Genomic DNA, 24,162 nt, shown 5'->3' with positions numbered 1-24,162 from the left:
ATCTCTAAAAGCCTTTAAAGCGTTCCAGATTGCCCGTAGCTCCAGAAGGTTGATGTGGAGATCTGTCTCCTGAGCTGACCAAGCACCCTGGGTGTGAAGCCCATGCACATGTGCTCCCCACCCCAGGCAGGATGCACCTGTCATCAGCGCTTTCTGAGGCTGAGCAATTTGGAACGGGACAGTCAAATTGGTCTGAATTGACCACCAGAAAATGGACTATACCAGCTCCACTGTCACTCGGATGACATCTGCTAGGTTATCGGAGGCCAGAGGCCAGACACCAGTGAGAAACTAGAATCCACTGGGTCGTTCTTATATGAAGACATGCCATGGATGTGATATATACCATGGAGGCAATGTGGCCTCCTAGTAACCTCAACACCTGCCGACCCATGTTCTGCTGGCTGGCTCAAACCTGAATGGCGAGTGTGACTAAAGCGTCCACCCTCAGCATAGGGAGGTAGGCCCATGCCTGCTGCATATCTAACAGGGCTCCAATAAACTTCAATTGCTGAACCGGGAACAGATGGGACTTTGGGTAGTTTAAAACAAACCCTAGTAGCTCCAGCACCCGAATAGTCCTCCGATGGATTCCTGAGCACCGTCCTTTGACGTGCTTTTCACTAGCCAATCATCCAGGTGGGGAAACACATGGACTCCCAATCCACGCAGCAATGCCTGCCTAGAGTCCTCTTCCGTACTCTCGTTCACTGGCTTGTCCTTTCTCACTTGGACTACTGCAGCGGGATATACCCTGACTGCCCTGACTACTTGCTAAGAAAGCTCCAGACAGCCCAGAACATGGCTGCCAGATTAATTCTAGGCAAATCGCGCTTTGCCCATGCACAGCCATTGCGTTTCGCACTGCACTGGCTCCATGTCAAAGATCGCATCAGGTTCAAGATCTGTTCTTTAATGCATAAGATCATATTTGGAGAGGCCCCAGAATACATGCTCAATCTGGTTGATCTACCCCCTAGAAATGCTCTGCCGTCATCGCGTAACTACCTCTGTCTTCACTATCCCAGCAGCAGGAAAGTTCGATACAAGCATATGTTTGCCTCAACTTTCCCATATACCAGTGCAAAATCTTGGAATGACCTGCCGAAGCAATTAAAAGGGATACCCGACCATCCACTTTTCAAAAAGTTTCTAAAGACATTCTTATTTTCAAAAGCTTACTCCCTACCAAACCCGGTCATTTGACTCTCCTGCTGTTGTTAGCGGGCTCTCTGATCCACTGGCTCCTGCCGAACAGTTTACCCCTTCATGTTTTCTCTGTCTATTCTGTCATCCTATGTTTTCCCTTTCCTATTGTATTGTTTCATGCACTGTTGTAAGCCACATTGTGCCTGCGCTTGTGGGAAAATGTGGGATATAAATGCGCTAAAATAAATAAATAAATACTGCGATTACCACTACGGCTAGGCACTTGGTGAAAACCCTGGGAGCTGATGACGCAAGGCCACACGGAAACATGCAGTACTGGACGTGACATGTTCCCACCCAAAATCTGAAATACTTCCCGTGGCCTGGAAGTATCGGGATATGAGAATAGGCATCCTTAAGTCCAGACAGCACAGCCAATCTTTTTTCTGAATAATTGGGAGAAGGGTGCCCAGGGAAACCATCCTTTTCTTTGACTAAAAATTTGTTCAGGGCCCTTATGTCTAATGTTTTCTTTGGCACAAAGAAGTACCTGGAACAGAATCTTTTCCCTTCTTCCCCAGGTGGAATGGGCTCAATTGCGTGGGATTTTAGAAGGGCAGAGAGTTCCTCTGCAAGCACCTCCTTATGACAAAAGCTGAGAAGTTCTCGGTAGACAATGTGGTGGTTGGCGCAACCAATGTAGGGCATTACTGAGACAGAATATTTGAAGAACCCACTGGTCTGAGGGAAAAAAAACTCAGCTTCCCCCTTACTGGTAGGTCATCCGGGACAATTACTTTTACTGTGGGTATGCTCTGATGGAGCCAATCAAAAACTTGTCCTCTGTTTTGACTGGGGAGCCAGTGTAATAAAAGTGAATTTTAAAGATTGTTTTTCAACTCTGTCTTGACCAACCAGTGCACTCGGGGTCTATATTTTTGATTAAAAGTGGTTCTGTTTGGAAATGATTGTTTAACTTTGATTGTGTGAAAATAAGTTGGAATGTAGAAGATAAGACACAGTTCTTATTAATTTATTATGTGAAGGGAAAGATGGGGCCTGTTTTCAAGTTCAGACTGGCCACCTGGACTGGGAAACATGTGACCACATTCCCACAGTGTGGTTTGTTTCTCAAGCATTCCTATAATTTTCCTTAGCACTGAACATGAGTTCTAAGCCTTACAAAAAGGGGAGTTTCTGTCAGTGAAACTGGGAGCTCATCTGTGAGTAACATACGAACTGTGCAGAGAACCATGTTTCCTGGTCAAAGAAACTCCTGGCTTTCGCTGTGAACAGGGCCCCCCAGCTGATGATAAGAGCCTGGATGATGTAAGGATCAGTGATGATTGTTTTATTGCTTCTTTTCCTGGTCTAGGAACTCTTAGCATTGCTTAGAGGTAGAGACCAGTGATGTAATGATTGTTTATACATAGGTATTGTTTCTTTTTAGTTATATAGCTATCATTAGTACATAAGCATTGCCATGCTGGGACAGACCAAGGGTCCATCGAGCCCAGCATCATGTCACCGACATTGTATGTATATAGCTTAATCATTGTATATATCTTAATCATTGTAGATTTTAGCACCTCTAATAAAGGTCTCATTTACCTAATACGAATCCAAAAGAATCCACAGTAATTACTGAGTAGTCTGTGTTAGTGAAGCAGGCTGTAAATCCATAGCAGTACAGCCGGTGAGACCTTGGGCGAATGCTATCGAGACTGGTGAAACAAAGAGACATACCTACACCTCTGTGAGTAGTAGGGACCCCTTCTTTGACTTGCTTCAAAACCTCCTGGATGAGGAGGGTGCAGAAGGTGCCCAGTAGGAGACAGTATCAATGGTGTCAATGTGTTTCTTAATGAGGTCAGCAACCTCCTCTACCTTCTCTCCAAAAAGGTTACCCCCCAGCACGTGGCATCTGCCAACCTCTGCTGGACTGCATGGTTCAAGTCAGACACGCAGCCATGAGAGTCTGAGCATCACTATACTTCTGGCAGCGATACAGGACGCCACATCAAAGGTATTGTAAGCACGCCTGGTCAAGAGCTTACAACATGCCTTCTACTGCTTGACCAGCTGGTGAAATGATTTGCCCGCAAGTAAAGGCTTATGTAGAGCTAGTAAGACTGTATGCGGGAGATAAGCATAGAGGTCTAATACATCTTCCGCCCAAGAGTCAAGGGTTTGAGCTTCACTGCCTGGGAACGCCGAAGCAAAATTCCTGGAACTCCTGGCTCTTTTGAGTGCAGATTCCACCACCAGGGAACGATGAGGCAACTGCGGCCTATCAAAACCCGGGGAACTCTGAATCCAATAAATGGTGTCAATATTTTTGGGGAGAACAGGAACCAACAGAGGGAACTCCCAGTTCTTCACCTGAATATCTTTCAGGATCCCTCACAACCTTTCTAGGAGGAAAGTCATAGTCCAGGACCTCGAACATCTCAGCCCTACAGGAGAGGGGTCATATGGGATACCATAAGACTCCTACTCTGATAAGTACCTAGGGTCGTCATCAGAAGTCCACGAGCGCTCCTTATCGGTGTCAGTAAAGAACTCATGGGAGAGCTGAGATCGAGCCTGCCTTGAGAAACAGGATCCACGTCCTATTTTGGAGAGGGGTCAAGGTGTAGGCTCCACCTGTGGCTCCGAAAAAGCACGGGCAGCTGTTGATGCTGGTACCACACAAAACACTGGGGTTGGAGGCCTGACCACAGGCTGAGGGCCTTGTGGGGCAGCAGGAAAAGGCATAGCTGGCATAAGCATCCCAGACACTGATGCACTCTGCTGAAGCAGCACCGCCAAGTCTTCATGGAGCATGGCCCTGATCCGCTCATCGAGGGCTGCCATTGCGAAAGGCTGGGGCATCGGATCAGAGGCAGTCTGCTGAACTGTCAGGGTAGGTTCAGGTACCTGGTCGTGGATGCATGGAGACCCACACATCGGCACTTCCTGGATGGAGGGAGAACACTCCTCCTGGTGCCAATGCTTCAAGGGGATCAAATGCCTCAATATTGCGGTACTCCGGGCAGCATGCGTTGAGAGGGGTCAATGCAGATGCTTCCTGACCTTTACCCAATGCCAGTCATTGATACTCCTCGGTGCCAACAATACTTCAACGATTTGGTCATCATGGAAGCAGGATTTGTTTGAGCACTTTGAGGTTTTTATCTATATACTTTGGAAATCTCATTTCCAAGGATTATCATACCCAGCTTTAAGGAGCAGGAATACCAGCTTGAGTGCTCTACATTTGTAGGCTGTCAGCATCTTCGGGTGCTATTTGAACTTTAACGTCGGACATATTAGTTACATTATCTCTGCTTCTGATATATGATATGAATGAATGTGGGGGATTGTTGGTGATTTTGTATTTTCTAATAAATAATTGCATGGCGTCCGTTTCTCAAAACTCATTTTCTTCTTTTGTTTTTTTTTATTTGTATTGTATTTGAATTATATATGCTTTAAAGATAATATATTTAAGTTTCCTGTGTAAAATTTGGGGGATTACTGTGTGTACAGGTTTTATTTGTAATTTTGTTTTCCTTAGTACTTTTGTAGTTAAAATTTAATGCCAAGAAGTGCAGAGTGATGCACTTGGTGTGCAGAAACCCAAAAGAGAGATACCAGATAGGAGGAGAGAGATTGGTAAGCTTGACTCAGGAGAGAGACCTTGGGGTGATGGTGTCCGAGGATCTGAAGGTGAAGAAACTGTGCAAAAAGGCTGTGGCTGTGGCCAGAAGAATGCTAGGCTGCATAGAGAGGGGTATAACCAGCAGAAGAAAGGAGGTGTTGATGCTCCTACAAGTCATTAGTTAGGCCCCACTTGGAGTACTGTGTTCAGTTTTGGAGGCTGTATCTTGCTAAGGATGTAAAAAGACTTGAAGCGGTGCAAAGAAAAGCTACAAAAATGGTATGGGATTTGCGTTGCAAGATGTACGAGGACAGGCTTACTGATCTGAAACTGTATATCCTGGAGGAAAATAGAAACAGCGGTGATATGATACAGATGTTCAAATATTTGAAAGGTATTAATCCACAAACAAACCTTTTCCAGAGACAGGAAGGATGTAGAACTAGAGAACATGAATTGAGGTTGAAGGGGGGTAGACTGAGAAATAATGTCAGGAAGTATTTTTTCACAGAAAGCGTGGTAGATACTTGGAATGCTCTCCCACAGGAGGTGATGGGGATGAAAACGGTAACGGAATTCAAAACGGTGTGGGATAAAAACAAAGGAATCTTGTTTAGAAGGAATGGATCCATAGAAGCTTAGCAGAGATTGGGTGGCAACACTGGCAATTGGGAAGCAAAGCCACTGCTGAACAGACTGAAAATGGCAAGGACAAATCAAGGTCAGGTTTTACATATAAAGTATCACATACAATGAGTTTATCTTGTTGGGCAGACTGGATGGACCTTACAGATCTTTATCTGCCATCATCTACTATGTTACTATGTTCTCACCTCATTGTCCAGATCCACACTGTCAATAGTGCGTCTCTCCCTTGGCTGTCTGGAGACTGTTATCCTGCCTCCCACCTCTACCTCAGGGAATTCTCGATCATAGTCCTGAGTGATCCGGTGCTCCCTGTAAGGGATAAAATGCAAAAATGCAGGTCACTGGATTGCTGTCACTCAATCTATCTCCTGTTTTCCTTGCATGTCATCCACCTCACTTACATCTCTTTCCTACTCTGTAAACTCGATCTGCAGCCCCTCCTTACCTCTCTACCCTCATCTCCCCTTACGCTCCTACCCGTAACCTCCGCTCTCAAGACAAATCCCTCCTTTCAGTACCCTTCTCCACCACCGCCAACTCCAGGCTCCACCCTTTCTGCCTCGCCTCACTCCATGCGTGGAACAAACTCCCTGAGCCCATATGCCAGGCCCCCTCCCTGCCCATCTTCAAATCATTGCTCAAAGCCCACCTCTTCAATGTCGCCTTCGGCACCTAACCACTACACCTCTACTCAGGAAATCTAGACTGCCCCAACTTGACATTTCGTCCCTTAGATTGTAAGCTCCTTTGAGCAGGGACCATCCTTCTTTGTCAATTTGTACAGCGCTGCATAACCCTAGTAGCGCTCTAGAAATGTTAAGTAGTAGTAGTAGTAGTAAACATGAAAGATAGAAAGAGATGGAGAAAGAGAGGAGTGCAAAAGAGGTTAGGGCTCTTCAGCTTGGAAAAGAGATTGCTGAGGGGGAATTAATTTGAGGTCTACAAAATTCTGAGTGATGCAGAACAAGTAAAATTTCACTCTTTCAAAAAGTATAAAGACCGGGGGCACTCAACGAAATTACATGGAAACACTTTTAAAACAAATAAGAAATATTTTTTCACTCAAAGAGTAGTTAAGCTCTGGAACTCTTTGCCGGAGGATGTGGTAATGGCGGTTAACATATCTCGGTTTTAAAAAAAGATTTGGACAAGTTCCTGGAGGAAAAGTCAATAGTCTGTTATTGAGATGGACACGGGGAAAGCCACTATTGCCCCGGCATTGGTAGCATGGTGTTGCTACTAATTGGGTTTCTGTTACATACTTGTGACCTGGATTGGCCAATTTTGGAAGCAGGATACTGGGCTAGATGAACCATTGGTCTGACCCAGTATGGCTATTCTTACGTTCTTATGACAGAGCACTATTAAGAGGAACACAGAGGGGGAAAAAGAGAGAAATAGAAGAGAAAAAGAGAACAAAGGAGAGAGAAACTACAACAAGCATACCAGTGTTGCAATCACACTCTATTTCCGACTCTAGCCCGCTAAACAGATGTCATTACAAAGATTAGCTTCAGTCTCTACCTCTCAGTTGGCCAGGTCTTCCTGCTTCTATTCATTTCCAGTGGCGGTCCAGGTGCTTTTGGTGCTGCACTGGTGGTTCCCTTGGGCCAACCAATCATCCATATTAGAGCTTCCAGTCTCCTTGCAACCAGATGTGATATCATGCTATCATTTGCCATGGTCTTCTTCGCCATAGCCTTTACTGCAAATAGCAGCACGCTGCAGTCAAAGGAATGCTCAATGACTCTATCCTTGGCATCCTTTGTATCTGTCTCTACACCACTGGCCACCCAAAGTTAACACTCCAGGATTCTCTGGCCCTACCCTTTTTCAGATTTGATCACTTTCTATGAACTGTTAATTCATATATTCTCGTCACAGTTCCTGCTCTGTTCAATGATGCTACCTGTTTTGTCTTTACTCTCTTGCTTCTCCCTACTTTTCTCACTCATGTTTGTTCTACATGCCTCTTTTCCCCTACAAGAAATCTCTAATAAAGTGCACCAACTGTTCTTTCTCAACCTATTCTTGTCCTCATATTCACTTGTCATGCCATTTACATTGCCACCCTGGCCAGAAATTCTCATTCTTCACTCCCCTCTTGTCTCTTTCAACTCTGTGATTTTTTTTTTTTACCAAATTCTCTCTCACCTCCAAAATCTCATGCCTTTAGGGATCCGTTTTCTTCTTATGACTTCTTTATTCTTGTTATCACTGGAACCTGAAAATCTTTGAGCACCTTTGGCTACTTTCTGTTCCCCATCTATTTCTTCGCCTACACTGCAAGAGAAGGTGGTATGGGGGCTCTCCTCTTTGACAACTTGATCATCAGGGGCATTTTCAATATGATGACTAAATCCAACTTTGGACTTTTTGCTGAAAAAGTCCAAAAATCAAGTAGAGAAAATGACCATTTTCAAACCAGAAAAACATCCATGTTTTTTCTTTGAAATTGGCCATTTCCTAGACAGTGTTGTGCTTAGTGTATCTATCTTTTTGGACCATTTTCAAAACAAAAATGTCCAAGTGAAAAATGCACAAAATCAATCCATTGGGATGTAGGAGGAACCAGCTTTCCTAGTAGACTGGTCACACAGGCATCCCAGCAGAGTAGTGGGGCACCCTAGGAGGCACTGCAGTGGACTTCACATAAAAGGTCCCAGGTACACATCTCACCGTTACCCCTTATATTGTATGGTGAGCCCTTCAAAACCCACAATAAACCTATTGTACCTGACTATACACCACTACAATAGCCCTTATGGCTGCAGGTGTCACCTATATGTGGGAACAGTAGGTTTTGGGGGTTGACACTTTCCACCACAAGTGTAACAGTTAGAGTAGATTATTTGCCTGCGTCCCCTTCTCCACAGTGCTCTGCACCGACCACTAGGCTACTCCATGGACTAGCTTGCTGTTCTAATAGGACTGGCCATAATATCTGAAGCTGTTATTGAGGTTGGTATGTACTGTTTCATTTACATCTTTGCGGGGCGGGAGGGAGTCAGTGACCACTGAAGGAGTAAGAAGGTGTCATTCCTTTACTCATGCAGTGGTCACCTGGTCATTTAGGGCACTTTTTTGTGGCTTGACAATAAAACAGGTCTAGACCAAAACGTCCAACTTTTAGCCCTGGACATTTTTGTTTTGTTCTATTATGGCAGAAAATGTCCAAGTGTTAGGAATGCCCAGGTCCCGCCTTTAACATGCCCCTTGTGATTTGAACGCACTTCTGATGGACTTCGTAGAAATACTTCTAAAACTTGGTTTTGAAAACACCATTTTGGACGTTTCTGTGAGAAAAATATCCAAATGCAGATTTATGCCATTTTTTGAACGTTTTTCTCTTTTAAAAATGAGCCCCCACGCCACACTGTATTTCCAAGTTTAGTTGGTAATTTTATATCTGCTCACATTGGTGAAAATTACGTGCATGCTTTTCACTTTGTAGACTTTGCAGGATTTTCAAAATAAAGGCACACATTGATTTTCTCTTTGAAAATTATCCTAGGAAAAGTACTCATTTACATCTGACAATTTGCACATAGGTTTTCTCAGTAAACATAAGAATATACTTTAGTAAATTAAACAGTATGGACATAGTTCTAAATCCTGCTCCTACCTCACTCCTAGGAACAATTCCCCTATGGCAGAAAATTTTATATTAGGAGCTTATTCTATAAAGCAATGTAGGACCCTATTTTCCATTAAAGAATACTAGCCTAACCGGGTATTAACACATCTTACATTTAGGTGTGAGCACTTATACTATCTAAGGAGAAATTTGACCTTACCTGATAATTTTCATCATTTAATCCTACCAGATCAGTTCAGAACCTGTACAGAGAACAAAGACTTGTGTGACCTGTCCTATTTGTGCTCCGAACAGGAACAGACCTTCAGTATTTCGAATGAGAAAGCAATGGGGACTAGGATGATAAAGCTAACTTTTTAAACTGAATTGAAAAATAGAACATATATAACAACATGGAACACTATCAGGTGAATTTTCGAAAGAGAAGGGCGCCCATCTTTCGACACAAATTGGGAGATGGGCGTCCTTCTCTCAGGGTCGCCCAAATCGGCAAAATGGAAAGCCGATTTTGGGCGCCTCAACTGCTTTCCGTCGCGGGGACGACCAAATTTCACAGGTCGTGTCGGCAGTGTAGCGAAGGCGGGCGTGCTTAGGAGATGGGCGTCCTCGGCCGATAATGGAAAAAAGAAAGACGTCCCTGACGAACACTTGGGCGACTTTACTTGGCCCATTTTTTTTTCACGACCAAGCATCAAAAAGGTGCTCGAACTGACCAGATGACCACCGGAGGGAATCGGGGATCACCTCCCCTTACTCTCCCAGTGGACACTAACCCCCTCCCACCCTCCAAAAAAATACTTTTTTGCCAGCCTCAAATGCCATACTCAGGTTCATCGCAGCAGTATGCAGGTACCTGGAGCAGTTGTAGTGGGTGCAGTGTACTTCAGGCAGGCGGACCCAGGCCCATCCCCACCTACCTGTCACACTTGTGGTGGTAAATGTGAGCCCTCCAAAACCCACCAGAAACCCACTGTACCCACATGTAGGTGCCCCCCTTCATCCCTAAGGGCTATGGTAGTGGTGTACGGCTGTGGGTTTTGGGGGGGGGGGGGTTGGGGGGCTCAGCACCCAAGGTAAGGGAGCTATGCACCTGGAACCTTTTTCTGAAGTCCACTGCAGTGCCCCCTAGGGTGAACGGTTGGTGTCCTGGCATGTCAGGGGGACCAATGCACTACGAATGCAGGCTCCTCCCACGACCAAATGGCTTGGATTTGGTCGTTTTTGAGATGGGCGTCCTCGGTTTCCATTATCGCCGAAAACCGGTGACGTCCATCTCAAAAACGACCTAAGGATGACCATCTCTCTAAGGTCGACCTAAATTTCATGATTAGGGTGTCCTCGACCATATTATCGAAATGAAAGATGGACGCCCATCTTGTTTCGATAAAATGGGTTGCCCCGCCCCTTTACGGGGCCATCCTGCTAGGACGCCCTCATGAAAACTTGGGCGCCCCATTCGATTATGCCCCTCCACGTGACTGAAACTATTGTAATAGAAGAAAATTGTAAACTTGCATAAAAGCAAAATTCAACAACAAAGCAGAGTAAGGTGGGACTCCACACAAGTGCTTCTCAACCCAGTCATCAGGGGCACACCCAGCCAGTCAGGTTTTCAGGATACCCACAATGAGTATGCCTCTCAGTCATATAAGATAGGTAAAAAATACAACTCCAAAAGGAGGTGGAGGATATATGAGAATACCTGCTACAGGGGAGTAACTTTGCTTTCTAGAAGGACAAACAGGCCAGTTGTATTCTCACAACTGGGAATCCCTAGCTCATCGAAAACAATAAAGCTGGGATAAGAGGGACTCAAAGTATCGAGGTCTGAAAGTCAGTTACATACCAGTTGTGAAGGTGCAGCCTAGAACCAAAGAAAACTGGTCCTAAGGGATGGAGCTGCATTCTAGAAAACAAACAAATTTGTTAGGTCTGCCTGCCCAAACAGAATGTCACATCAGGTATTCTGCTCAAGGCAGAAATGAGATGTGAATGTGTGGACAGATGACCAAGTCACAGCTTTGCAAATCTCACCTATGGAGACTGACCTCAAGTAGGCTACCGACATAGCCATGGCTTTGACATTATGAGTTTCACATGACCCTCTACAGTCAGCCCAGCTTAGGCATAAGTAAAAGAGATATAATCTGCTAGCCAACTGGAAATTGTGTATTTGTCGATGGTTACCCCCATCTGGTTTGGGTACATATCCTGAAAACCCAAATGGCTGGGTGTGCCCTGAGGACTGGGTTGAGAAGCACTGCTCTAAATTGAACTTGTAGAACATAAGCATTGCCAAACTGGGACAGACCGAAGGTCCATCAAGCCCAGTATCCTATTTCCAACAGTGGCCAATCCAGGTTACAAGTACCTGGCAAGATCCCAAAAGAGTAAAACAGATGTTATGCTGCTTATCCAAGAAATAAGCAGTGGATTTTCCCAAGTCCATCTTAATAATGGCTTGTGGACTTTTCTTTTAGGAAATTATCCAAACCTTTTTTAAACCCTGCTAAGCTAACTGCTTTTACCACATTCTCTGACAACAAAATCCAGAGATTAATTACACATTGAGTGAAGAAATATTTTCTCCAGTTTGTTTTAAATTTACTACTTAGTAGCTTCATTATGTGCCCTCTAGTCCTAGTGTTTTTGGAAAAGTAAACAAGCAATTCACGACTACCTGTTCCACTCCGCTGATCATTTTATGGACCTCTATCATATCTCCCCTCAACCATCTTTTCTCCAAGCTAAAGAGCCCTAGCTGCTTTAGCCTTTTCTCATAGGGAAGTTGTCCCATCCCGTTTATCATTTTCATTGACCTTCTCTGTACCTTTTCTAATTCCATTATCATTTTTTTTAGATGCGGTGACCAAAATTGCACAGTATTCAAGGTGAGATTGCACCATAGAGTGATACAAGGGCATTACAACATTCTCATTTTTGTTTTCCATTCCTTCCCTAATAATACCTAACATTCTATTTGCTTTCTTAGCTTCCGCCACCGCACACTGAGCAGAGGGTTTCAACACAACATGACACCTAAATTCTTTTCCTGGTTGTGGAGCCTTGCATCACGTACCTATAGTTCGGGTTCCTCTTTCCCACATGCATCACTTTGCACTTGCTCATATTAAAAGTCATTTGCCATTTGGATGTCCAGACTCCCAGTCTTGTAAGGTCCTCTTGCAATTTCTCAAACCTCTTGCAAATTAATAACTTTGACTAACTTCGTGTTGTCAGTAAATTTAATTACTTCATTAGTTATTTCCATAGCTAGATCATTTATAAATATAAAGCAGCAGCCCTAGTACAGACCCCTGTGGAACCCCACTATCTACCTTTCTCCACTGAGAATACTGACCATTTAACCCTAATCTCTATCATTTAACCAGTTTTTAATCTAGAATAGAATACTACCTCCTATCCCATGACTTTCCATTTTCCTCTGGATTCTTTCATGAGGTACTTTGTCAAATGCCTTTTGAAAATCTAGATACACAATAAGCACCAGCTCACCTTTATCCACATGTTTGTTCACCCCTTCAAAGAAATGTAGTAGATTGGTGAGGCAAGATTTCCCTTCATTAAATCCATGTTAGCTTTGTCTCATTAATCCATACTTATGTATATGCTCTGCAATTTTATCTCTACCATTTTGCCTGGCACCGATGTCAGGCTCACCGGTCTGTAATTTTACGGATCACCTCTGGAACCCTTTTTAAAAATCAGCATTACAATGGTCACCATCCAATCTTCCATGCTTGATTTTAAAGATAAATTACATATTACTAACAATAGTTCCACAAGTTCATTTTTCAATTCTATCAAGACTCTGGGATTTATACCATTTGGTCCATGGTGCGACTGCACCTCGAATATTGTGTTCAGTTCTGGTCACTGCATCTCAAAAAAGATATAGCGGCTAGGGTTCTTCAGCTTGGAGAAAAGGCGGCTGAGAGGAGATATGATAGAGGTCCATAAAATAATGAGTGGAGTGGAACGGGAAGATGTGAAGCATCTGTTTACACTTTCCAAAAATACTAGGACTAGGGGGCATGCAATGAAGCTATAATGTAGTAAATTTAAAACAAATTGGAGAAAATGTTTCTTCACTCAACGTGTAATTAAACTTTGGAATTTGTTGCCAGAGAATGTGGTAAAGGCAGATAGCTTTCCGGTGTTTAAAAAGGTTTGGATGATCAGTCACTTGATGCTTGGCTGAGGGAAGGACGCCGCATCCCAGAGCTCCGAGGCCCGCATCTGGCCCGCAGCGCTGATAAAAACAAGCGAGATAACCCACGAAGTTAGCAACCGCCGGCGGAATACCCCTAGTGAGCATGACTGACTCGGGTACTGGCAAAACTTTGATATGGCCACAAAATCGAGCCGAAAACAAGGAGTGTGGAGCCGCATGGGCGAAGGCAAGATGGCGGAGGCCGGCCCTGCGGGAGAATCAGTGAGTTCGGCTTGGGCTGCCGAAATAGCGGCAGAGGTCTCCGCTCTCCTGGAAGCATCGGTCGACCGGAAATTACAAAAAATTTCAGACCAAATTGAGCAGCTTGATGGCAAATTTGAAGGGCTACATACAGATCTGGCGGGATTTCAGCAGCGGCTATTGGATGAAAACCGTCAAAAAGACATGCAGGAAAAGCTGGAAAAGCTATCCGCAAAAGTCGAAGACCTAGAAAATAGGTCGCGATGGAACAACCTCCGTCTCGTTGGTCTTCTGAAGCGGTGCACGAGGTGGATCTGAGGGATTTTTTAGAGTCTTGGATCCCTAAAGTACTAAACCTTAGACAGCTGGAAAATGGATTACAAATTGAGAGGGCCCACAGACTGGGGTGAACAAGGCAGGAGACCGAAAAACCGAGAGTGGTTATATGCAAAATATTAACTATAAGCATAAGCAGGAAATCTTACGGGAATGGCGTTTGAAGGGCAAAGTGGAGTATGACTCGCACACGATTTTATGTTTTCAAGATTTTTCGGCTGCGATAGCAGTTCAGCGCAGGCATTTTACGGAGATCTGCAAGTTATTATACGATAGGAAAGTGCGCTTTGCCCTGATGTTCCCTGCTAAATTACGGATCCTGCATGAAGGCAAGCAGCACTTTTTCACATCGCATGAGGAAGCCCTACAATTTACCAACCGTATGGGAAAGAGTGCGGCGGTGGAGCAGACGAGAGCAGGGGCCAGCAGTTCGCAACAAACTTGAGGGAGACAGTGGCAGGAGGAAAGAGAAGGCGGCCAGAAAAGGTGGATGCCAGGTGAAGAGGGAACATGGACATAAATGACTAATCCAAAGATTACCAAGGAGAGGTAACCTGCTTAATCACAGGGTGGGCTACAGGAACGAGAGGGGCCTCGAGATCAGGACTGAGGTTTTTGCAGAAGGGGGGTTACATGCTAGTTTGTGTATTTGGTTCACTGTTGCTACTGTTAAATGAGGATTTCTTGTTAGACTTTGGGGTTAACTGGGAGCAAGTCATAGGAGGCGCTGGAAGGGCAGGAGCGGAGGCGTGACTGGTTCTCTAGCGAGAACGACATGTGGAGAATGGGGGGGGGGGCTAGGGGGAGGGAGGAGGGGACAGAGGGAGGAAGGGAGGGAGGGGGAAGGGGGGTGTTTCCTTTTTTTTTTCTTTCTCTTTTTTTCTCTTTATTTGTTATTGTCCGGTTGGGCATTGGAAGATCTGGTTGCTGCGGGGATGGTGGATATGGGGGGAGTAATCCAAAGTAGGAGGGGGTCCATCCAGGGGCTGGGGGGTGGATCTCACATTTGGAACACACTAATCGGAAAATATCATTACAAAACTAGAGAGTAAGGTGCTCTTAAGTTAATATCTTGGAATGTTGGGGACATCTCTTCGCCCATAAAGCGCACTAAAGTACTGCAGGCCTTGCGGAGACATAGGGTGGATGTGGCATTCCTACAGGAAACACATTTGATGACGGCTGAACACAATAAATTTAAGAAAGGCTGGACAGAAGTAGCAGAGGGGTCACCAGCGGTGGGGAAAAAAAGGGGGGGGGGGTGCTGATGCAGTTCCATAAGTGCCTGCAGTTTAGAATAAAGGTAGTTAAAAGAAGCATAGAGGGAAGAATTATACTGGTACAGGTGGAGAGGGGTAGAAGTACTTATATTTTTTGTAATAGTTATGCGCCTAATGTATATGACCCCAAGTTCATTGCATCTCTGATTGAACTGCTGAGCCCCTACTAAGGGGGCAACATCATACTAGGAGGGGATTTCAACATGGTATATGATCCCAGAATTGATAAAAGTAGCACCCCCCAGACAGAGAGGGGGCCAATCACAGGGGGGCCTGGCTTTCCTTTGTACCACCCTAAACTTGATTGATTTGTGGAGGGTGCTTCATCCAACATAACGAGATTATACACACGTATCACGTGCACATCTCTCACAATCGCGCATAGATTATTTCTTAATATCACGGGACCTTTTTCCCATGGTGCCTGTGGCGGAGATAGATGCATGTGAAATTTCGGATCATTCAATAATCTGGTTGCAAATACAACTACAGGGGGAGGGGAGAGGGGGAGGTGGCTCGAGATTTCCGATGGATCTCTACCGTGATCCGAACTTTAAGGCCTACATGGGTGAAAAATGGCGGGCCTTTGCAACTAATAATAGTGGCCACATAGATCAAGCCAGTCTATATTGGGAAACGGCAAAGACAATGATGAGGGGGGAGGTCATAGCCTATAGAGCACGAGCAAGAAAGATAAGGGATAAAGAAATCCTCCGCCTAGAAAAAGAAGTCTGTAAATAGAGGAGGCGGTTTGGGAAGGTAATCTCGGCGGAAAACAAGAATACATTATTAACAACCCAGAGAGAGTTAAATGAGCTCCTTCATCAGAGGGCACAGAAATCGCAAATGTTCTACAAACACCAACTGTTTATGTATGGGAACAAAGCGGGAGCCTTGATGGGGAGATTAATCCAGGGAACTAGAGGCCCAGTGAGGATCTTACAAATACGGGACCGAGGGGGTAGGCTCCTCCGAGAAACGCCGAGTATAATGGCGCGTTTTAGGAATTATTTTGCAGACCTGTATAAGGACCCAGTGGAGGTTATGGAGGACAGTGAGGTTTATTTGACAAATCAGGTCCTACCAAAGATAATGGAGGCGCAGAGGGAAGCTCCGGGGCCAGATGGGTTCAGTATGGCTTTTTATAAACTTTTACAGGAGTAAATTATACCCCCATTGCTAAAGTTATATAATACTATGGCCACAGCAGGAGAAATGCCAGACACGATGAATGTGGCAAAGGTGATAGTGCTCTTAAAGCCCGGTAAAGAGGAGTTAAGTGTTGAGTCTTATAGGCCCATCTCTTTACTTAATTGTGATGTAAAGATGTATGTGAAGATCTTGGCAAATCGTTTAACACGGGTGCTCCCCATGTTGATAGCTGCCCCACAGGTGGGATTTGTGAAAGGGAGATCAGTAACCAAAAATATTAGAGCACTCTTAGCATCGTTAGAGACTGTAGAGGCGCGAGCCGAGCCTTCGCTGCTAGTCAGCTTCGATGCCGAGAAGGCATTCGATCGGGTAGTCTGGAGCTTTATGTTCGCTGTGATGAAGCAGATGGGAATAGAGGGACTTTTTAGGAGAGCGGTGGGGGCTTTATACAGGAATCCACAAGCATTTATGTGGATAAATGGGGAACGGTCGGGCTTGTTTTCCATACGTCGTGGAATGCGGCAGGGGTGCCCTTTGTCACCCCTGCTATTTGTAATGGCCTTAGACCCATTGATCAGGGAAATTGAGATGCATCCAGAAATAGGTGGCGTAACATGGGGGTCCTCCTCATTCAGGGTCTCCGCTTTCGCGGATGACATCTTGGTACATCTTACCCAGCCCAAACAATCCTTAGATGCATTGCTGGAGCTTTTCCAGGAATATGGAGACTTTGCAGGGCTAAAAATAAATTACTCTAAATCCCAGGCCTTAAAGGGGAACCCACGGGTGAGGGATCTATGGGGGCACACGTTCCCTCTGAGGTGGGCTTCAGAATCTCTTAAGTACTTAGGTATGAGGATTCCCATGCGTACCACAGCAGTATATCAGTTAAATGTCACCAGAAGGTTAGAGGCACAGAGAGAGCAACAAAATAAATGGAAGGTTTTGCCGCTTAATTTGCATGGGAGGATACACCTTTATAGGATGGTGGAGTTCCCGCGGTGGCTTTATTTGTTACAGACCCTCCCACTGCGGTTAAAGAGTAAAGATTTAAACTTGATAAACAGGGGGATAAGGGAATTTATTTGGAGGGCCTCAAAGCCCAAGCTACCGTTAAAGTTGTTGATGGGACCTTGGAGAGAGGGGGGATGGGACTTCCGGATATACATCGCTATAACCAAGCCTGCTTACTAAGGCACTTAGGTGACTGGTTCATGGATAGGCAAGATTTCACGTTCCGCAGGTTAGAGCAGGAGTATTTTAAACCATACCATTTATATTTCCTGCTACATTATCCAAAGAAAATGCTGCCGGGCTCAATGGGGAGCAGTTTATTGTTGGGTCCATTGAGAGAGGCGTGGCGGGACTTAGCTAAAAGTTGGGGTCTAGCGGAGGACAACTCTGACTTGTTGCCAATTCAGGGCAATCTGAGTTTCAAACCACGGATGGAAAATATTGTGTTCCGGAGGTGGGCTGATATGGTGATCACAAGATTAGAACATGTGTTGGGCTCAAGGGGTCAGTTGTTGGAGTAGGGGGCTCTAGGGGCAGGAATAGAGCATAGCTCCGCATTTGCGCACTGCCAACTCGCACACTATGTCTGGACACTGGAGCCTGGGAAGTTGGGGGGTGGGCATGGGCGTCGTCATAGAGCCTTTTTTAGGTCAGTGCCTGGGGAGCACCTCTCAGTTTCGGGAATACAGAGAGCCCTGGGGGAGCAAAGTAGTGGGAGGGAAATGGGCAACATACTACAACGTTGGGCCCATGATTTGCAACGCCCCAACTTGAGCCTAGATTTTCAGAAATTGACAGCACGGATACCCACACTGTCAAGCAATGCTACCCTGCGAGAATGTCAATATAGAATCTTATACAGAGCATACATGACTAAGTGCCAGGTATTTAGATTTGGGGGTGTCCGAGATCCAACATGTGCAAAATGTGGACTGGGAGAGAGTACGTGGTTTCATTCGCTCTGGGAGTGCCCAAAAATAAGACGTTTTTGGGGGGACATAATAAACTATCTGGAATCGGTGGTACAGGGTGGGGTTCCTTCTTCCCCAGAGGGTTTTTTGTTAGAGAGGTATGAAGTCTTTGGGCAGCATAAGGGGGGGGGGGGGCTCGGCAGTTCATTCGGAAGGTGGGAATCATAGGAAAGAAGCTCATCTTGGAGGCGTGGAAGCAGGAGATCCCGCCGGATTACTGGCATTGGAGGAATCGCATGCATGAGCTGATGATGCAGGAACGCAGGATGGTGGGATCCTCCCCTAGAAGACGGAAAGCGTTTTTGAGGATTTGGGAACAGTATATACAAACTCTGTCACCCAAAGCCCGCAGCTCAATATTGAATCACCTTTGAAGTTTTTTTGTTTGTTTTTCTCTTCTTCTTTTTTTTCCTCTTTAGTTTGGTGGGAGGGAGAGGGAGGGAGGGAGGGAGGGGATAGTAGATCGGGAAGATAGGGTCTGGGGGTTGGTAGGGCGAGGTAACTGCAGGGGAGACTGTCTTGTTGGGGAGGGGGGTTGGATGGACATGTTAAAGATCAAGATGACAAAAGGTGCCATTTTGTGGATAAGGGGCATGTGTTTCGTATTGACTTAATGTAAGTCTATCTTTGGCTGTACTTCTTTTTGCAATGTTATATAAAAATGTTACATTATAGGTGGTGGGGAAGATAGGGGGAAGGGGGTTGTTTGGGGAGAAAACTGAAAACTAATTGACGTCGGAAGAAGCACCGACAGTTGTCTGTTGTATTAGTTATGTTATTGATGTTATTAATTGAAAGGCGGTGAATGTATTTTATCTAACATGTTACGTCAATAAACAGATTTAAACATAAAAAGGTTTGGATGGCTTCCTAAAGGAAAATTCCATAGACCATTATTAAATGGACTTGGGGAAAATCCACTATTTCTGGGATAAGTAGTATAAAATGTTTTGTACTTTTTTGGGATCTTGCCAGGAATTTGTGACCTGGATTGGCCACTGTTGGAAACAGGATGCTGGCCTTGATGGACCTTTGGTCTTTCCCAGTATGGCAATACTAATGCACTTATGGTCTAGGCGATTTGCTGCTCTTCAATTTGTCAAATTGCCCTATTACATCTTCCAGGTTTACAGAGATTTTCTCTGACTTGTCAGCACTGAATACCGTTTCTGGCACTGGCATCTCTTCCACATTTTCCTTGGTGAAGACCGAAGCAAAGAATTCATTTAATTTCTCCGTTATGGCTTTGTCTTCCCTGAGTGCCCCCTTTACCCTCCGGTCATCTAAAGACCTTCAGAGATTGGCTGTTAACCAAATTATCTTAGTTCAAACGGACAATCAGTTTGCGATGTACTACACCAGAAGCAGGGGGGCACTGGATCTCGCCCACTGTGTCAGGAATCCGTCCAGATGTCGCTTTGGGCACGCCATCACGGCATGTTTCTCCAAGCCAAAAGATAGCCAACAGCAGCAACTCGTTCTCTTTCACCCCACACACTTGGCTGAAGACGACCACTTTCACCGGCCATTTTCAGTCTAAGGTGGAAAAACTGCTAAAATCCATCCCCAACTCAATGCAAACAGAGAGCAGCCACAATAATCCTTATACAGAGGACAATTGCCCACCCAGAGGACTGTTCTTGGCCCTCTTTCAGGAAGTTAGATCCTCAAGAAATCATACATACCTTATCTAAATTTTCTAAGGAGTCGTGTTTCCTAGATCCTTGCAGAGTGGATCTGCTCAAACTAGCCCCATCAACAACAGTAGAACATATCAAAAAGCTAGAGGAGACCACACTGACCTGAAGCAATTTCTCTAGTGAGATAGGAGGGGTTAGTACAATGTCCCCTATCTCACTAGAGAAATTGCCTCGTACTAACCCCCCTCCTAAAAGGAGAATCCCTTGACACAACTATCACCCAGTTGCCAACATATCCACATTAACAAAAATCATGGAGACAATAGTTGCCACTCAACTCTAAAACTTCCTGGATCATCATCAACTACTAGATCCCATGCAATCAGGATTCCGACCTTCATTCAGTATAGAAACAGTAATCACAGGGCTGCTAACTGAAATCTGTTTACTTCTTGATAAAAACCAACATATCTCTCTAATGCAACTGGATCTATCAGTTGCTTTCAACTTAGTGAATCACAAACTCCTACTAGAGATGCTAGACGAAGTGAGTGTTACAGGCACTGTGTCAAGCTGGTTCACAGGCTTTCTGGAACATAGGTCAATTCAAGTCAAATGAAAACAGGTTCTCCGACCTCCCCAGTTCTCTTCAATGTTTACCTCAGAGGCATGGGAGAAATGCAGAAACCATTTGGGATCATATATTTCTCCTACGTAGATGTTATCACATGGCAGGACCTATACTCAGTTTACTCACTGATGCAAAAGGTCTTTAGCGCTCTCTGATTGGTTCTGCTCCCTGAAATTAAAAATTAACCCACATAAGACCAATATACTGTGGATAGGTAATGATTCATTAAACCCACCTGATATGCTGCCCAAGTTTGCGGGAAACACAATACCAATAAAGAAAGAGATAAAGCTGCTAGGAGTCTGGCTAGACTCTCATCTAACAATGTTAACACAAATAAACAATGTGATACATAAATGCTTCTTTAAACTGAAACTTCATCATCACATTAAATACTTCCTGGATGCTAAACATTTCCAGATTGTCATACGATCCCTGGTTCTGTCCATCTTGGAGTACTGCAACATAGTGTACCTAGGTCTTCCGAACAAACTAACAAGGATGTTACAAGTTGTTCAAAATGCGGCAGCAAAATTAATTGGAGAAGGGCGATGGTGCGAACATGCCACTCCATACCTGATAAAACTACACTGGCTACCTTTCAAATCAATGGTGGAATTCAAACTATTAACCATAACATTCAAAAGTCTTTGTAGTCTATCACCAAGCTACCTACAACAGTTAGTACAAATATATCAACCAAGGAGAGCTCTTAGATCTTTAAAAGATGTCAGACCAATACCTCATAACCAAGTTTGCTGCTTGAAACAAACATTTGATGCCACCCTATTAGAAAAGGGAGCAGAGCTCTGGAGTTCCTTACCTTTGGAAATCAGACTAACACCGGACTATATGAGTTTCCGCCGACAAGTGAAAACATGGTACACAAATAGAATCCCAACAAACAGATGATTATTACTGGGAGCATAGACTCTGGAAGGCCAGTCAAAGAGTAGGCCCATGACCCATGTTAATTGTTGAGATAACAGTTTGTTTGCTATACTAGTTTTATACTTTCACTAGTTTTATGTACCGCACAATGTATCGTTAGGTTAAATTTTACATTGCATAAAACGTTCTCTTAGTGTTGGATTGTTCTCCACCTTGAACTATACCAAATTAAATTAAATTACATTAATTTTTTAAAAACCATAGCACCCAATCTACACTGGCAGTAGAGCCCAGGCTACATGAGCAGCAGAGCCCAGGGTGACTAGCAGAACACGGACTGTGAGAACAGGCATATACAGGCTGCGTAAGCAGGAGTGCATCGGCTGTGTGAACTGTATCATACTGGCTGATAGCAGCAGTGCACAAGATATGATAGCATCAGTTCACAGGCTGCAACAGGAAGAGGTCATATTCTGCGACAGCCGAACAGCATAAACTTCAAGAGCTGCAGCGGGCAGTAAGTAACATATTACCTATAGGCTGAGCCAAGAAACCAAGTAGGAAAATATATTACTGCCTGACCCTGACAACAGCTGTGTGGCACTCATGACAATAGACCTGCTGAGCATGCATACCTAGCAGCTCAAGAACTGCGATATAGCAGATCCAGGATTGTGTTTACAACAGTACAGAGCCTGCAACTATAGTAGAGACTACAGTCATAGCAAAGCAAATCCTGGAACTAAAGGAACTCAGAGTATGACATTCTAACAATACAGCGCCTCACACAACAGCGATGTCAAGACCACATTAGAGTTGTGAAAAGACTGATTTCAAGGCAGAACAGAGTTTTATATTATATCACGGCAGTGTATACTCCGATATGAAGACAGTACAGAACCTGAAAACAAGTTTGTTATGTAGGATCTGAAATTACATTAGTGCTGAGACTGTCAATAATGCAGACTAGAATCTGATAATAAAGGAGACCAGAGGCTGCCAAGAAAGGAGAAAAGAGTCCGCCAATAGAGCAGACCAGTCTGTCAATGGAGCAGGGTAGAATTTGACAAGCAGAGACTGCCAACATAGCTGTGCAGAGCCTGTCATATATCAGAGTAGAGTCCAAAATAATAGCAATGCTGACTGTCTATATCATGGTGCTCTCAATACAATAGTGCAGAATCTGTCAATACAATAGTGCAGAATCTGTCAAAACACCAAGGCAGAGTCAGCGAATACAATAGCACAAAGAGGCTTATTTTCGAAAGAGAAAAACGCCCAAATTCCGACCTAAATCGGGAGTTGGAAGTCTTTCTCTTGTGGGTGCCTAAATCGGTATAATCGAAAGCCGATTTTGGGCGTTTCCAACTGCACTCCGTCGCGGGAACGCATAAAGTTGACGGGGGCGTGTCGGAGGCGTGGTGAAGGTGGGACTGAGGCGTGGTTATCGGCTGAGCAGAGATGTGCGTGCTCGGCCGATAATGGAAAAAAGAAAGGCGTTTTCAGAGAGAATTTAGGTCACTTTTGTTGGACCCGTTTTTTTCACGAACAGGTCCCAAAAAAGTGCCCTAAATGACCAGATGACCACCGGAGGGAACCGGGGATGACCTCCCCTGACTCCCCCAGTGGTCACTAACTCCCTCCCACCAAAATAAAACGAATGTTAAACACTTTTTTTCCAACTTGTAAGCCAGCCTCAAATGTCATCCCCAGCTCCATGACAGCAGTATGCAGGTCCCCGAAGTAATTTTAGTTTAGTTAGTGCTGTGCGGGACCCATGCAGAGAGGAAAAATCGGAAGAAAAAAAAAAAAAAAACAAGCAAGTGCAGTCAGGGACGTCTAAATTACCAGGATAGTAAAAGGGGGAATCGAACCTGCAACCTCCTGATTACAAGCTCGGTGCTCTAGCCAGTGAGCAACATTATTCAGGTGCTTAGATGTTCTTCCCTTTCCATTAAGTCCCTCCAAGTTTCTGTCAGCCAATCACCGCTGTTTAGCTGACACAGATGTCAGCTAAATGAGCTGTGATTGGCTGACAGAAACTTGGAGAGACTTAATGGAAAGGGAAGGACGTCTAATCAGTGGTGCACTGGCTAGAGCACTGAGCTTGTAATCAAAAGGTTGCTGGTTCAATTCCCCCTTTTACTCTCTTTTAATTTGGACGTCCCTGACTGCACTTGCTTGCTTGTTTTTTTTTTTCTTCCGATTTTTCCTCTCTGCATGGGTCCCGCGCAGCACCAACTAAAGTAAAATTGCTCTGGGGACCTGCATACTACTGTCATGGAGCTAGGTATGATATTTGAGGCTGGCATAGAGGCATCTCAGGGGGACCAGTGCACTACGAATGCTGGCCCCTCCCACGACCAAATGCCTTGGTTTTGGTCGTTTTTGAGCTGGGACGCTTCGGTTTCAATTATCGCTAAAAACCAAAAACGCCCAGCTCAAAAACCGCCCTAATCCAATGTATTTTCGAAAAAAAGATGGACGTCCATTTTTTTCGAAAATACAGTTCGGCCCGCCCCTTCACGGACCCGTTCTCGGATATGGACGTTTTTACAAATGGGCGTTCGCGTTCGATTATGCCCCTCAAAGCCTGCTTATAAAATAGTATAGAGTCTGACAATAAAGTAGTGCAGACTCTGATTATATAACAGAACAGAGTTCATCACTAAAGCCATGTCCAAGAGACCATGAAGAAACACATTAAATTTAAGCTGCTCAGCTCTTGTGAGATCAAAAGGGAAAACACTGTCTTGCCAAAGAATAAACAAAGC

General features: G+C 44.7%; 1 protein-coding gene across 1 annotated transcript in view; it reads right to left on the bottom strand.

Moving 5' to 3' along the window:
* The window catches only part of STK36 (serine/threonine kinase 36), a 385,051-nt gene that overhangs the window by 277,589 nt on the left and 83,300 nt on the right, over positions 1-24,162 (bottom strand). The window contains exon 10 of the mRNA XM_030208993.1: positions 5,626-5,749. Coding sequence (XP_030064853.1) covers positions 5,626-5,749 — 124 coding nt within the window. The remainder of the gene's footprint in view (positions 1-5,625; positions 5,750-24,162) is intronic.

This window comes from Microcaecilia unicolor, chromosome 7 (genome assembly GCF_901765095.1).
Source record: "Microcaecilia unicolor chromosome 7, aMicUni1.1, whole genome shotgun sequence".
NCBI lineage: Eukaryota > Metazoa > Chordata > Amphibia > Gymnophiona > Siphonopidae > Microcaecilia > Microcaecilia unicolor.
This window is presented reverse-complemented; position numbering and strand designations above follow the sequence as displayed.